The sequence below is a fragment of the Cryptomeria japonica genome, chromosome 7 (assembly GCF_030272615.1).
Source record: "Cryptomeria japonica chromosome 7, Sugi_1.0, whole genome shotgun sequence".
NCBI lineage: Eukaryota > Viridiplantae > Streptophyta > Pinopsida > Cupressales > Cupressaceae > Cryptomeria > Cryptomeria japonica.
This window is the reverse complement of record NC_081411.1, coordinates 213,072,654-213,087,802: the sequence shown is the minus strand read 5'-3', so window position 1 is coordinate 213,087,802 and position 15,149 is coordinate 213,072,654. Positions and strand designations below refer to the sequence as shown.

Here is a 15,149-nt window from a genome sequence, read left to right as displayed (position 1 = left end):
ACCTAAGTGCATATGCGGTCATTTCAAATTTTAGAACCACGTACGCACTGCTTGTTTTTCCATGTTTTTTTTGGGTGGTGTCCACTTTTCTGACCACCATCTTTATGCACATACCCCCCTACATGAAGTCAATTAAGTAGATGTGGAAGACATCAGTCCTGGAGCTTATTAAAATTCTTGAAGATGGATTGGTGTAGAGTGGAGCTACTCCACAGGGGGAGCAACTAGCTGCAGATCAGTCAAGCATGGAATGGTTAACCTTTTCACTTTGGCATTGTTGTCAAAGGGGGAGAAGAACTGTATATGATTGAATAGCCAGTTACCAACTGAAGACATGGAGATACAGTTGAAGGAGAGTAAATGGTAAAATGTAAAATAGGATTCCTATACTTGTGTATGTGTTTTACTCTCAATCGTCAAGATCAAACAGTATTGATATTTGTATTTCCATCAATATCAAAGAGGGAGATTGTTGGCATTACATGAAGATTGCATTGATGAAGTATAGTGTTGTCATTGATGTCAATAGCATCTCGGTAATGAAGTTGTATTGCAACCGATAGTGATGCAATAGTGCAACTGGTAGTAAAGCAGTGAAGGAAATCAGTATTGGTATTTGAAGCAGAGTGATCAATCGGTAACCATAACCAGTTGATAAGCAAAACCCTAACCGATGGAGCTTGGTGAATTGGTTGTGATGACCTATAATTGAATGGTGATCAGAGATGAAGATGTCACATAAGCATGATGCACGTGATGAGTTTCAAAGTGGTTTTGGCACGTGAAGATAACTATTTATCTTGGGAATGAACAAATGCATAGCATGAAGTGAAAAGCGCGTGATGAGTTACAGGATTCGATGTGCGGTGATCCGGGAGTAGTTGAAGTTGTCTAGAACAATGTGTAGTTGATTGTTATGTAATCTAACAGTTATGTTTGAACCGATATGTTTGTAATCTCAATGAGATTTTTAGGTTTTGTGATGTGTTACCGACCTATTCTATTTTCTTTTAAGGTCAATGAGTTGTTTGTAATTGTGTTGGCAATTTTGATTAAGTGTGGTAGTGTGATTGTTGCTGAACCAGAAGGAGTGTCTACAGAATGTTGTGAAGGTAGATAGGAGCATAAAAAGATCTGATTAAGAAGAGAAGTGCTATTAATAGATCAACAAAGACCCTATTGTTCTCTAACCATTACAACAGTTAAATCTCTTAATCGGGTAAGCTTTAACAGGCTTGGTGTTATTTAAATCCTCTAACTAGGTGATCCATTAGCTTGGATTTGAAATCCTCTACTAAGGTTACTCCTAACAGATTATTACGTTTAACAGGGTATTGTAGTCAATCCCTTAACCGAGTGGTCCCTAACCGGATCTGTTCTTGACAGGACATTATTGTATAAGCTTCTAACAAGGCTTGGCTCCTAACAAGGCGAACTTCAGAAGAGTTCTAAATACTTGTGGGTATTCATCCCTACCGTGGTTTTCCCATTTGGGTTTCCAAGTGAAAAATCATTGTGTCAAGTGGTGAATAATTTTGTGGATGTGTTTTGATATGGTTGATATGATTAACTAGTAAAGCCACTTAGATATGTTTAGATGACCCGAAGTGATCTCAAATGAGCTATTACTGATGTTAGTAAAGTGATTTAATGTTTTCGTTAAATGGTATGTGAGTTTTAGATCTGTTGCATTATATCTTTGATTTTTTGGTCAACCAGTAAATTTTGACAGTGTAGTTGCAGTTTTTGATACAATGTCTAAACCAGTTAGTTTAGCAAGTTGTTTGTGAGTTGGGATTAAGTTTGGTGAAAGTTTAGTTTGTTTTCTATCTATTGATTCACACCCCCCCCCCTTTCTCAGTAGTTGATCGGATCCTTATTGTTTCATCATATTATCATCTTCAACATGCAATTAGAAACTCCATTTTGCATAACTCTAGAACCAATATTAGTTTCCAAACTCAACTATCTAAGTGTGTGCCAACTTCGTACCAAGTAGGGATCAAGGCATTGTTAACTCACAAGTGCCTTGACACATGTGACCACCATGCAACTCCAAGAAGTTTGTAACTTCTTTCTCCAACTGAGTGCCCAAGTGACAAGTGGTACTATGGTGGACTTCCTAAGTAGGCACAAGCTACAAGTCTCTCATGAAGTGCCTAGTTGACAAGTGGCACTCTATGATGATCTCCTCACTATGTATGTAAAAATCTCTTCCCCAATAAATCCCAAAAAGTGATATGGCTTGCTATTAAAGTTAGCAACTTGGGATATTGTTAAATATGGACCATATTAAACAAATAATACCAAAAAAAAAAAATGTTAGAACTCAAAGATTGAGACACCTTAATCCAAACACAAAGGTTTCATTTGTGATTGATTGATAGTGCAAACTACTAAACCACCCAAGATTATACGTTGTTTCCATCATACCTTCCACTCTTCCAATACCAGTTGTTAATGTCCTACCAACTAATTCTTGAGACCGAAAAATGAATGTCAAATTTTCAAAATATTCAAAATATTTAGCAATACCTTTATTGCCACTCTAGAAAGTCTCTAGACATTAAGAAATATATATAATAAAAAAAATTGTAAAAGAAAATTAAAATGTCGAGAAGAATTTAAAAAATAACATTAATTTTTGTTGAATTTTTGTTGAATTTTTTTTTTATTAATGTCCCTAAATTATAGGCATGTTTTTATTCTAAATCAATAGTCTATTCATAAATTTTAGTACGGTAAAACGGAACAATAATTAAAAGTAAAGCCTTTTTCATAATAGTATCGCTTATTCATCACGCAATAATTTGGCCGTTGTGGTCTCCTTCCTTGAAACAGCTTATCTCATTCAAGGAATTGACGGCCCACGCGGAATTGCACATTTTCCTCCACATGTTAATGCATGATGTAGTGATGATATATGCTGGTACTTTTCATTTTATGTAGTGATTATGATAATATGACGTGTAATGTTAAAAAGAAATTTGTTTTTATGTAGTGGATTATGACACAATTTATTTTATATTTATAGAGTTTGTAATTTAAAAGTTATGTATTAATTAAGCAGTTTAAAGTAAAGATATTTTATTTTATGTAATCGATTACAATAATATGAAGTAATATCTTTTTAATTTAAAAATTATATTTTAATTAAACAGATAAAAATAAAAATTATTTTCAACTTAAATCATTCATAATCTTACTCGGAACTTTCTTATTGAACTACAACTCATTCATGCTGTTCAACTAAAATATTACTGAGAACTTTCTTAGATATGAACAACTATCTTTCTGTTTAAAAAATCAATTGAATTACAACTCTTTGATACTATTCAACCAAAAAAAATAAAAATTATGTTTAGTACATGAGAGTTGTGCTCAGATATATTAGAAAGGCTTACCCCTTGCAAGGGGAAATTGAAAACTTGTTTTTTAATTTCGAACTTCTCTGCGTTTGAGTTTTCAAGCAAAGATATTGGCAATCGCAGAGGAGGTTTGGGATCTTGCAGTTGGTAACTGTGTACGGAGGCAAACCCTCACGAATAACAAGATAATGAAAAGGTATGACCTACAGACTCTCCTCTGAACCCAAAAAGAATTGTTACAGTTACTAATAGCTCAAGCGTCTGTCCTCCAAGATATACTCTTTTTCATTGTTCATTATATAGTCTACTGTATGAGAATCTGTTTTTATGGCAGTTTGATCAATTGAGGAGAAAAGGAAAGGAAAGGATCTTTTATAGTCTAGGATGCCAGCAATCTGTATATGAGTCACAGATATTACCTGGATGAATTTGAACAATATGGGACTGTCTCATATTTCTTGCAAGAGACATTTAACTGCACTACAAATGAAGCATACATACCTTACCCCCTTGTGAGATGATATTGATCTCAAGAACTGAAAATGAATAGCGCTGGAACTTCGGCATCTTCTTCCAGTGACAGGACTTCCAACAGTCCTTCCGAATTTCACTTTGAATTGGCTATTGGCTATATAGAGCATGTATTATCTCCTTTTACTAATGAGGTTAGGGGAAATTATTTTCTAGTTTTAATTTGGGTTTAAATACTTTGAGTTAACCATTCATAACAGTGTTGCATAACCCAGATTTCCATGTACGCAGGGTTCGCCCTCTAAAGTTCTGGACAGCAGAATGAGACTTAGAGATATGATGGCGCCCGTTGCATCAGATTTTTCAAAAGTATGTGAAGGAATTTCACAAGGTGCGAAGATGTTTGCTGATGAGGTAATCTTTTTTCGTGACTTTTCCTTGAAGAAGCTTAGAATCGAAGTTATTTGCCCTATTTTTGAGAATGAAACTCCATTAAAAAGTATTTGTCCTTTGGATCCAGAAATGTCATAAAAGCAATCTTTCCAGCCAAGTTCATACATTGGTGTCAGGGTTATTGAGAGGACTGGGGAATGCACATTGGGCTGCTGTGGGGCTTTTAGTAATAGCTCATGTTATAGAAAGATTGGACAAAATATCTACAAATGATAGGGAATGTATTGACCTCCTCAAAGGCCTGCTTGACCTGGCTAAGTTTATCAAAATGGTGAAAGATATCAATGCTGATTTCCACACAGATATTTTAAGAAAAATGAACGAAGCTGTTCATTTGATTTTCAGTGGTGCGATTTTATGTCATTCGTTCATCAGTTGCAAGAAAATATCCAAGTATGTATATAACCACCTGACATCTTCTTTTCTTTCCCTTTTAATTTGAAGACCTTCAGAAAAATTTTAAAATATCAATTGGTTAATTTACATTGATGAAACAAATTCATTTTATAAAAACTTGTATACGAATTTATATTGTAAGCTGAAATTTGAAACCACGTCGTTGATGAACGAAAAGGTTTGTCTTGACAAAGAATACTTCCGAAGAACTTTGCTATCTCCGGGGCAAAGTGGACAGAATGAAAATCGATATGCTTCTTCAGATGAATTTTATGCTTATGTCTTCTCTTACTTTGCACATATCAAGGCAACAGCAACATACAGATGATGGAAGGTTGCAGCACCAACCCTCCAATGATATCGGTATAATTTCCCCCACGATTTTTACTTTTAAATGTTGATGAAAGCTGAATCTCGAATAAAAACAATAACCATTAAGTTTTAGTAATCTATCTGATATAAAGAGGAATCAGTAGTAATAACCTAATGTAATTATGGGTTATGTCAATTCGTCTTTTTAGTCACTTATAAACTTGAAAACTTAAATGTGCATTACCAGGTATATCTGAACGAACAACTCCGCCAAAGATCGAGCCCGTACGAAGCCTCTCAACAGGAGCTGAGAATATACCTATTCTTAATGGAGAAAATGGCCCCCAACCAGCGAAAAGGCTACCAAGAACGATTCTGAAATTTGGGGCATATCTAAAATATTTTACCAGTGAGCTTACAACATTGGTTTCACATAGTTTTCGAGAATGTCGAAAGCCTATGCATACCCAATCCTTTAAACAACTTTCCTTAGAAACAAGTATGGTGTTGAACGATGACCATTTATCTATAATGGCGACTAGAGAAGAGATTGGAAGAAAACCAATAAAGTTTTCTCTCAAGGATTTGCGGGAAGCAACAAACGAGTTTCGGGAGATTCTGGACCAGGGAGGGTTTGGCTATACATACAGAGTATATGTTTCTAATTCTCAAGAAATATGGCCATCTGATAGTTATTAAAGTTCAAATTCAAATGATTTTGTAACATTCTGACAATAAGAATATCTCTTCCTTTTTGAAGGGAACTTTGACGGATGGAAGGCAAGTCGTAGTAAAGAGATCACGGGATCAAAGCAGCACACTAGTGGATGAGTTGTTTGTCATAGCAAATCTACGTCATCCAAACATTTTGAATCTGGTGGGATCTTGCAATACAGGAAGCGAGTGTCTTCTAGTCTATGATTATATGCCCAATGGAAATCTCTCAAATTTACTCTTCAGTAAGTATCATGAGCTTCCCCGTGTTTGTTTATCTTTGCGATTGGACTGTATATTTTCTGAAATCCCAATGGCAAACATCATATTCAGAATCCGAGCAAAGGATTGACTGGCCCACTAGAAGGAAGATCATAGAGGGAGTAATAAATGCACTGGTGTATCTTCACGAGAATGAAGAACACTGTATTGTGCACAGAGACATTAAGCCCACCAACATTCTACTTGATGGGCAATTTAATGCCAAGGTCTCGGATTTTGGAATCGCAAGAATGCTTCCAAGAAGGAAATATAGAGCCCATGAGGAAGGAGTTTTTGTGAAAATTGGAGAAGTGTATGGTGATACCTATCATTCAACGGGGGCAGCTGGAACACTGTAAGAGCCAATCTTAAGAAACATACTACTGTGATACATATCTCTAGCATTGATTTTTTCTTAGAAACTTTTAAATGTTAGAAGTGGTAAATTAAGAATTAGATCAGATCAAGTTTATCAATTTTTTTAATGGTTTTATTGACATTAAGATAATTAATAATTATCTTATTTTTGAAGGTAAAAGTTTAATATTAGCTGTTAAATTGTAATGTTTAGGAATAATGTATTCATTTGACAATAAATAATTTATACATGATTTCTTTATGGAAGGGGTAATCTCCACACAAAACAGTATTCTATACAGTTTTTAAAATCTGCACAACAGATTTTAGTGAAATTTTCAAGAGTGAAATCTTAATGCTGCATCCCATTGTTATTAAACCACAAAAATCTTACAAAAAAACGTTGTGATTTAAGCATCTAAAAAAATTTCTAGAGTATCATTTGTGTGAAAATTAGCCTGTACCTCTCTGTATTTATGAAACTTCTATTCATGAACTCACAAAGCTTTTCTTCGATGCCTGGCAGTGGTTACATAGCCCCTGAGTGTATAAGGAGTGGTTATGTCACAAAAAAGGCAGACATTTACAGTTTTGGGTTGTTATTATTGAATGTGGTTTCTGGCATAAGATGTTTAGAACTCGTAAGCATAAAAGATGGGATGCGCAGTCTTATAGATCGGGTAATTTTTCAATCATATGTTTACAATTTTCATTTATAAATTTTTAGTAAATTTAATAAATAATATACTATTATTTTTACTTTGTATGTGTTTTTAGGCATGGATATTACATAAAGAAGAGCGCCTTAGTAAGCTAATAGACCCTCGATTACTCAACACCAAAGGTTTTGATTCAAAAAGTATATTTAGAACAATATTAGTAGCTCTTTGGTGCATTCAAATTGATCCATCCAAACGACCAACAGCTTCCAGAGCATTGGAAATGCTTACAACAGACGAGAAGATTCCAAGGCCACAACAGCGATGAGTTAACCATGAAGTTGTCTTGTTTGACCAAAATCCAACTTCTTAAAGGAACCGGAGACCCTGCTACAGCCTATACTGCTTCTTCTTCTTTTGTTGTGGGATCAGAGGTTCAGTTTTAATCTACACAAAATTTAAATTGATTGATATAAAGCTATTTTCATGGTGAAATTATGAAATACTGTAACAGGTTACAACTTTTTTGTGTGGGCATACTCTCATTAGTCTTTTAAAGATAGAAAGAAATTATAACATGAATTTTTTTTCCATAAATTTTGTAATTATTGAGATTTACTATAAAATTGATTTCACAAATAACAATCTTAGATACCAGTTTACTTGAAATTATTGAGAACATTTCATATTTCATAAACAATGTTATTGATCATCTCATTTAGAGATGTATGCTAGGATAATGTATTGATCATGATTGGCAGATCTCTTTCAAAGGTTTTGCATTTTTGTAATCTCAGAATTATAATTGAGGTCTCAGCTTTATTATTTATTTCATTATGAAGTTATTAAAATCATCCTCCTAAATCTTTATTATCTTTTACAATATGGCTTCTCCAAAATTTCTAAGAAAGATATTGTCAGAATTAATCTTCCATCTTTTATTTAGAAATCTTGAAAAATAAAAAGGTCTAAAAGATAATTTTATACATGTACAATTTAATTTTTTTGACAGAAACCAGTACAAAATGATTAGTCTAAATGAAATTGATTTGAGATGCAAATAAATTTTGAATTTTCAAAAGTACTAATCATATATGTACAGTCTTGAAATAGATCAAAGCTGCACCAATAATTTTACACTTGCGACAAAAAATTAATGTTTTAAATATTTTGAATAATGATAATTTTTTGTTTCTCGATATCAATATAAATTTTCTTGTTATTCTTCTAGATTTGATTCTGTAGATTTTGTTGTTGTCAACACTTCGGATCAAACATCATGATAAATCATTAAAACGAAAAAACAAAAGAACAGAAAATTTGAATAAAAAAATTAAATCAATCAAAATTATATAATATTTATCAAGGTTGCACGGGTACGGGGGTACTTGGAGACTTTGGAGACTGGTAGTGGTACTGGTATGGCTATTTTTTCAAAATAGGAGACGTGGGTACTTGAAGATGTCAATTTCTTTTAAATATAATTTAATAATTTATAGAAATTCTGAAAATATAATGACATTAAATATAATATAATAATTTAGTAATGGCTGTTGCAACATTTTAAGAAATCCTTGTGACCTGCATTTGTTTTTAGCATTGTATTTTTTCCATTTGTACTACATTTTGATTATTTTGTTGCCTGTGTTTTTTTTTATTTTTAACATTTTAAGGTTTCCCTTTTTTTTGTTTGACTTGGAGACAATGGGAGACGGACGGATACGTTAGCGAGAAGTCTCCTCTCTATGGAGACGTTTCCAACGAAGTTTCCGGTGCGAGAGACGTGTCTGAGTCTCCAGTACGAGTACCCAAGGGTTGGGTACGAGTACCCATGCAACCTTGTTATCTTTCTAACAATTTAAAAACACAACAGTGTAAATGATTTTCCGCAAAATTTCCCTGTTATTTGTTTTTAGTGAAAAAGCTTTGTGGCAGAATTGAAATCGATGTAACTAATGTAGACCATCTTCTCGGAAACCAACATTCTGTCCTGTTCACTAGGAAAAATATGCTTTCGAGAGGACTTTTACCAGCTTAGCAAAACATCCCCTTTTAAAATTCTCTCCAAGGGAAAACTACAACACGCAAATCCCATCCGAAAGCCCAGACTTTAACCTACATGGGCGCTGTCGCTTGCAATAATTTGGACTTGACAGTATGCTAGTGTAACACCATCTTCTATAACATTGAATAGTGTTAAACGTGAAGATGCCTCCGTCCTTAGCTACAATGTACAGTAAAATATATCTAAAGATATTATACACTGTCGGTAATAGAACAGTAGATACATAATTCATTTTTTAATTATTTATTGTATTCTCATAATTTTTTCTGGATTCGATTGTGTTTGAATTTTTATTATCAACGTTTCGAATCACACCCCGTGATTCATCATCAGGATGCAAAAAGGAATTCCAAGGAGATGAAAAATAGTGAGTTGCAGATCTGAGAGAGAATAAAAGGAGAGATGTGGGGAAGGAGAGGGCACGAAGATCAAGGGAGAAAAATAGTAGAAAAAAAAAAGGTAAAAAAAACAAAAAAAAAAAACAAAGCCAATGGGACCACCTAAAAACTAGAGGACAAAAACTAAAAGAGAAACTCCAAAAAGAAAATAATTAAAGAAAAAGTTGACCAAAAGTAAGAAGAAGGAAAAACCAAAGAGAAACAAAACAACAATGATAAAGAAAATAATAAAAATAATTCGCAAAACTACCCACACCGACTTACTTATATCTTCATTCTTCTTCGCATCACCACCCCAGCCAGAAAGTTGGGATCCTCAAAAACCTTGCTTTAAGAGCCCATCGTATTTGTGACAATGATAACTTGAACCATGAGCTCTCCCATCTTCGCCAAGTCTTCAGGTGGAATGGCTACTCTAACAAGCAAATTTCTCAGGCCTTCCATCAAGCCAAATCCTATTTCATCTCCGTTTCTAAACCCTCGTCTTCTCATCCTTTGTTGTCTCCTTTCATTTCTCTTCCTTTCATTGAAGGCATCTCTCATAAGATATCAAAAATCCTTTTGAAAAAATGTCTTCATTGTAACTTCAAACCAGTCTCTACCTTAAAGAGGCATGTTCCCCCACTCAAGGACTCGAGGGATGCCTTTTTTGAGTCAGGTGTCTACAAGATCATTTTCTCTTGTGGCACTCCGTACATAGGAGAAACAGGTCGATCATTCATCACTAGAATTAAAGAGCATGGCACTGACATAAAACATGAGCGTACCCTCAAATCGGCCTTAGCTGAGCATTCGTCAACCACCAAACATCATATTTGTTTGGAGGACACTCAGATATTATGTCAGGAGGACAACTTCTTTAAAAGGAAACTTAAAGACGCTATTGAAATTATCAATCATCCCTCCAATCTTAATCGCGATGATGGGTTTAACCTCAGTATCTCGTGTCACCCACTGCTTTCATTCCTCAAGTATCATCGTCATCCCCCTCCTTGACTTCTCACCCCCTTCTTCGTCCTTCTTTCCTCTGCTCTTCGCCCTTTTCTTATGTTTCTTTGTTCTCCATATTTATATTTCCTTTATATAATATTCGCCAATGGTGTCTTCCTTCCATATTTTTTGGTTTTCTTTCGCTCTTTGTGTTTCTCCTCACCCCACACACACACACACACACACACACATGCATATTTATAGGTATACTTATTTGCATGCTTATAGGTTTTGTGGTTTTCATATTTATTTTTCGACATTTTTGTCATTTTTAGTCTTTATATTTTCTAATACTTATATAAATAGTGATATTATTGTCTATTTTTTCGCATGTGTGTGTGTATTATATTTCCTTATTTTTATGGGTAGGTTTTCTTATAGGCCTTTTTATGTTTTGGTATTATTGTGTGTTTTTATCTTTTACATATTTTTTGTGTTTGTAGGCTTTTTTGTTCCCCCTTTGTCTTAACTAGTGTTTATATATATATACTCTCTTTCTTGGGTTTCTCTTTTATTATTATTATTATTATTATTTTCTTTATCATTGTTGTTTTGTTTCTCTTTGGTTTTTCCTTCTTCCTTTTGGTCAACTTTTTCTTTAATTATTTTCTTTTTGGAGTTTCTCTTTTAGTTTTTGTCCTCTAGTTTTTAGGTGGTCCCATTGGCTTTGTTTTTTGTTTTTCTACTATTTTTCTCCCTTGATTTATGTGCCCTCTCCTTCCCCACATCTCTCATTTTATTCTCTCTCGGATCTGCAATGCACTATTTTTCATCTCCTTGGAATTCCTTTTTGCATCCTGGTGATGAATCACGGAGTGTGATTCAAAACGTTGATGATAAAAAATTCAAACACAATCGAATCCAGAAAAAATTATGAGAATACAGCATGGATTGTGGAAATCTCATAGCATTAATATTTATTATATTTCATTTCTAAAAGTGTCGATAATAGTTGTTTGAGAGGACATGCTTGAAGAATGTAGCATCCTTTTTTTATTATTATTAAAAAACAGACTACTTAAGTAGAGATTACGTAGAAAACTGATCAATTATATAAAAAAACTCGAAGCATTAGTAACAAATACGATAAGTACAAATCAATGCACTAGGCATCATGCGTAAGTCTCATAAATTCACTGGGCACAATTTAGGACACTACATTTTGCCCCCACTTTAGTGGACTCATCGGCTCTAGGGAACAGTCACACTAAAGTAGTTTGGAAAGATATGTTCATTAAGCACATATAATGCAATAAATGTAGTAGATGTAATAAATACTTAGCCAAAAAGGATATTGTAGAAACCACAGTGGTCGAGTCAGCAATCACGAATGATGTCCCCAAGTATCCACGAGAAAACCCAATATCTAATGTGACGAATTCCATACTGCAACACTAGAAAATTTGTCAGCACAAAAAAGAGAGGAAGCTACTTCGACAAGAAGAATGCTTAAGGAGCGTTAGTACAGATAGAAGGGAAAAATAAAATGAAGGCAAGTATATGCCCCCTTGTGTTTTTCCCCCAATGAGGTGGGGAAAATAGGAATGAAAATGAGCCAAGATTATCCAAAAATGGGCAAAAGCTATTTTGAGCAAAAACTAGGCTATATACTCAAAAGTGGGTCCCAAGAAGGGTCATTGTTACTATTCATTGCAGGTGTTCTAGTGGAGATTTGAATAAAATTTGAGTGAAAATGCCACACAAACAAGAGCATCGACCTAGCAGGATCGAGGAGTTGTGGACTGTAGTCGAGCAAGGCGACGAGCCCGACCAGGTACAGCTCGAAACACGCTTCGTTTTGCCATTTAGTGTATTTTTGGAGCATTTTAGCTGGGATAGCTGCACAGGCATCCACGGGACGCACTACCATCTAGGAAGCATACCATCGTCTCCGACAGGCGCATTCGTATGGATGATGTGTTGTCGTCTTGAATGGATGTTGTCGTCCAGAAGATGCGATGTCATCTTCTGGGCACACAGGTGTCAGCTGGGAAAGATGAATCAAAACTGATGAAAAATTATTTGTGTGCGGACATTGCTTGAGATGCGGAAGCATACGGCAGGGTACTTGTTGCAGACATTGCTAGTCGGATAGAGGAGTTGTTGGCAGCCGACAGATGACTTCTCTATGGAGTAGGTTTGTGGTGGACGTTCACCTTGCCTAAGTTTTAGTTTCATGTCGCGATGCTATGGGTATTGATGGAAAGGTGGGATGTGAACACCATGTCCTTCTAGCTACCCACAGGAGAGATGACTATCACATTGATCGATGTCTACCACATCCTATGACTTCCCATCTAGGGGGAGTGGGTGTCACCAGCTATCTTATCCACAATGGAGTTAGTCAGTCAACAAGAGTGGTCCCTCGAGCAGAGGATAGATGCCACAAGACATATATACCTACAAGCTCTGGGCCAGGGACAAGTGTCGATCCCCCTGGTATGACGCATCATGATCATGACCATCGCATGGCAGGTACTGACAAATGGTTGTGGCTCAGAGATGACTACAGGGTTTGTGCCTTTGATCCGAGAGATGGAGGAGAGATAGAAAGTATATGTATGGGGTCGCAGCATGCTGGCCCACCTATACTATGAGTTGGCATGATATGTGCACCATGAGTATTAGAGACTGACTGCATGCACACTTCTATAGGTCTGGGCTCTTGAGCACATCACTTTCACTTGGCCAGTTGGATTTTTAAAGCCCATGTCATAGGCACACGCATATCCATTATGGCACGGAGGATGGTGGACGAGCGACCTGACATACTGGAGGATCACCGTCAACCAACTCAGGATTGGAGATGTTGTCTGGCAGTCGTACAGAGATATGAGGGTCTATACTATAAACCGTACACATCTCCCATGGATGCAGAGAGACCATTTCCTACTAGACCACCAGGACCATATGGTGATGTCATACTAGTGGTGGCGATGCATGGAGTAGTTTGGATAGGTGTAGATGATCCCACCTATTGTACCTACCTATGCACGGTCGGCTAGAAGTGCATTGAGATCGCAGGACCTGCCCCATCCCACCTTGGGAGATGTACAAGACAGTCTGGAGGGGAGTGATGATGACAACATTAAGCTACAGCTTGATATAGACGATATCAAAGTCACTCCAAGTTTTGCAAGTTGGTGGAGCAGGGTGGGCCTAGCACCAATTGGCCCTAGGAGGTGATAGCAATGAGCAAGCCTCCTCGAGTGATGAGGGCGGGAGACTAGGTCAGAAACTATGGACAAGGAGCCCTAGTCTAGACTGACCTATGGGTAAGTGCACAAAGATGGTGGTCAAAAAGGGGGGTATAAGTGGACACTTTTTTTCTGAAATCAGGTGAACCTGAACTTGGAGGCAAAATTTGAAAGTCATCCACTCAAGATATGAAGATAATCAAAGATCAAATATTGTAGTACTTTGAATCTAGTTTCCAAACTACTAAACTTTTTCAAAATTGGATAAGATTAAGGGGGTCAAATCCTTCGCGCACAAAAACCTGACCTTGATTTTTTCTGAAATACATAACATAGTGTCTGACGTGCGCATCAAAAATGTCATAGTTAGATTAGTATTTTGACAAATCCTTTGGCAAAAAGATAGTTAAGAGTGAGCACTAGAAGATGTGTATTTTTTTGTAATTTTTTGTTGAGTATTTTGTTTTTTATGATTTTTCCAATCGAGCACATCCTGAAAATTAGGTACCTGTTCGTGCGTGAAGCATAAGTTGCACTAAAAAATTTGAAAATACAGATTTTTCTTTTTTTAATTGTAAAGAATCAAGTGCACTACAATAATATATAAAGTGTTTTAAATTTGGATAAGTATATCAAAAGTTATTCAAAAAATGGTGCACCGATGTCTATGAGAACTATGGAGACACTAGTAAAAGAAATTCAATAATAATATGTTATTGTCGTTCAAATTGAAAAAAAATTATATGGTTAGAAAGCTCAGAAGATGGGTGAAAATATGGTGGTAATTTTAGAAATACCCATTTTATGAAGTGTAAACCTGATGATGACAAAGTCGATAAACCAAGTTGATAAAATAAAACACATCAAAAATGAGAGAAATGGAGGGAAATCAAACTTCCAATCCATAGCTTTGTCATCTAGGCCTATTTCCAAGCCTAAACAGTCAAAAGCGCATACGGGGGTACTTATGGTTTAAAAAGCGCGTACGGAGTACTTATAGTGTAAGTAGCGGATACGCGTTTTTTTCCCTATAAACAGCGCATATGCGCTACCTTTACTATAAACAGCGCGTATGCGCTATTGTATAATATGATATTCTATGTATAATATGTGTATATACATATAATATATGTAATATATAATATATGTATAATATGACATTGTATATATAATATGTTTATATACATATAATATATGTATATATATAATATATTAAACATATATATACACATGTAAGTGTATCGTCTCTCCCTCTCAAACGCATACAAGGTCTCTCTCTCTCTCTCTCTCTCTCTCTCTCTCTCTCTCTCTCTCTCTCTCTCCCCCCTTCTCCCTTCCTCCATACCCCATCCCTCTTTCTCTTCTTCTCTCCCTCCATACCCCACTACAACTGTGTCTGCACTTCTATAGAAGTAAGTGAATTTATTTATTGTCTGCAACTTCCTCTTTGATTTTTTATCATGTATCCTCTCCTAAAAAAATTGACAGATGGATTTTTGTGTGTATAT

The 15,149-nt window shown here is 35.5% G+C and overlaps 1 protein-coding gene across 1 annotated transcript; it reads left to right on the top strand.

Annotated features, from left to right (window-relative positions):
• The first annotated feature begins 3,276 nt into the window (after nucleotides 1-3,276).
• On the top strand, nucleotides 3,277-7,551 carry LOC131056875 (inactive protein kinase SELMODRAFT_444075). The gene is made up of 10 exons (XM_057991146.2): nucleotides 3,277-3,564; nucleotides 3,703-4,033; nucleotides 4,131-4,253; nucleotides 4,360-4,685; nucleotides 4,867-5,051; nucleotides 5,248-5,651; nucleotides 5,761-5,959; nucleotides 6,048-6,330; nucleotides 6,859-7,012; nucleotides 7,110-7,551. Exons 2-10 carry the CDS (start codon nucleotides 3,911-3,913, stop codon nucleotides 7,317-7,319), a joined length of 2,007 nt encoding a protein of 668 aa, XP_057847129.2. The 5' UTR covers nucleotides 3,277-3,564; nucleotides 3,703-3,910; the 3' UTR covers nucleotides 7,320-7,551.
• Nucleotides 7,552-15,149: the final 7,598 nt, after the last annotated feature.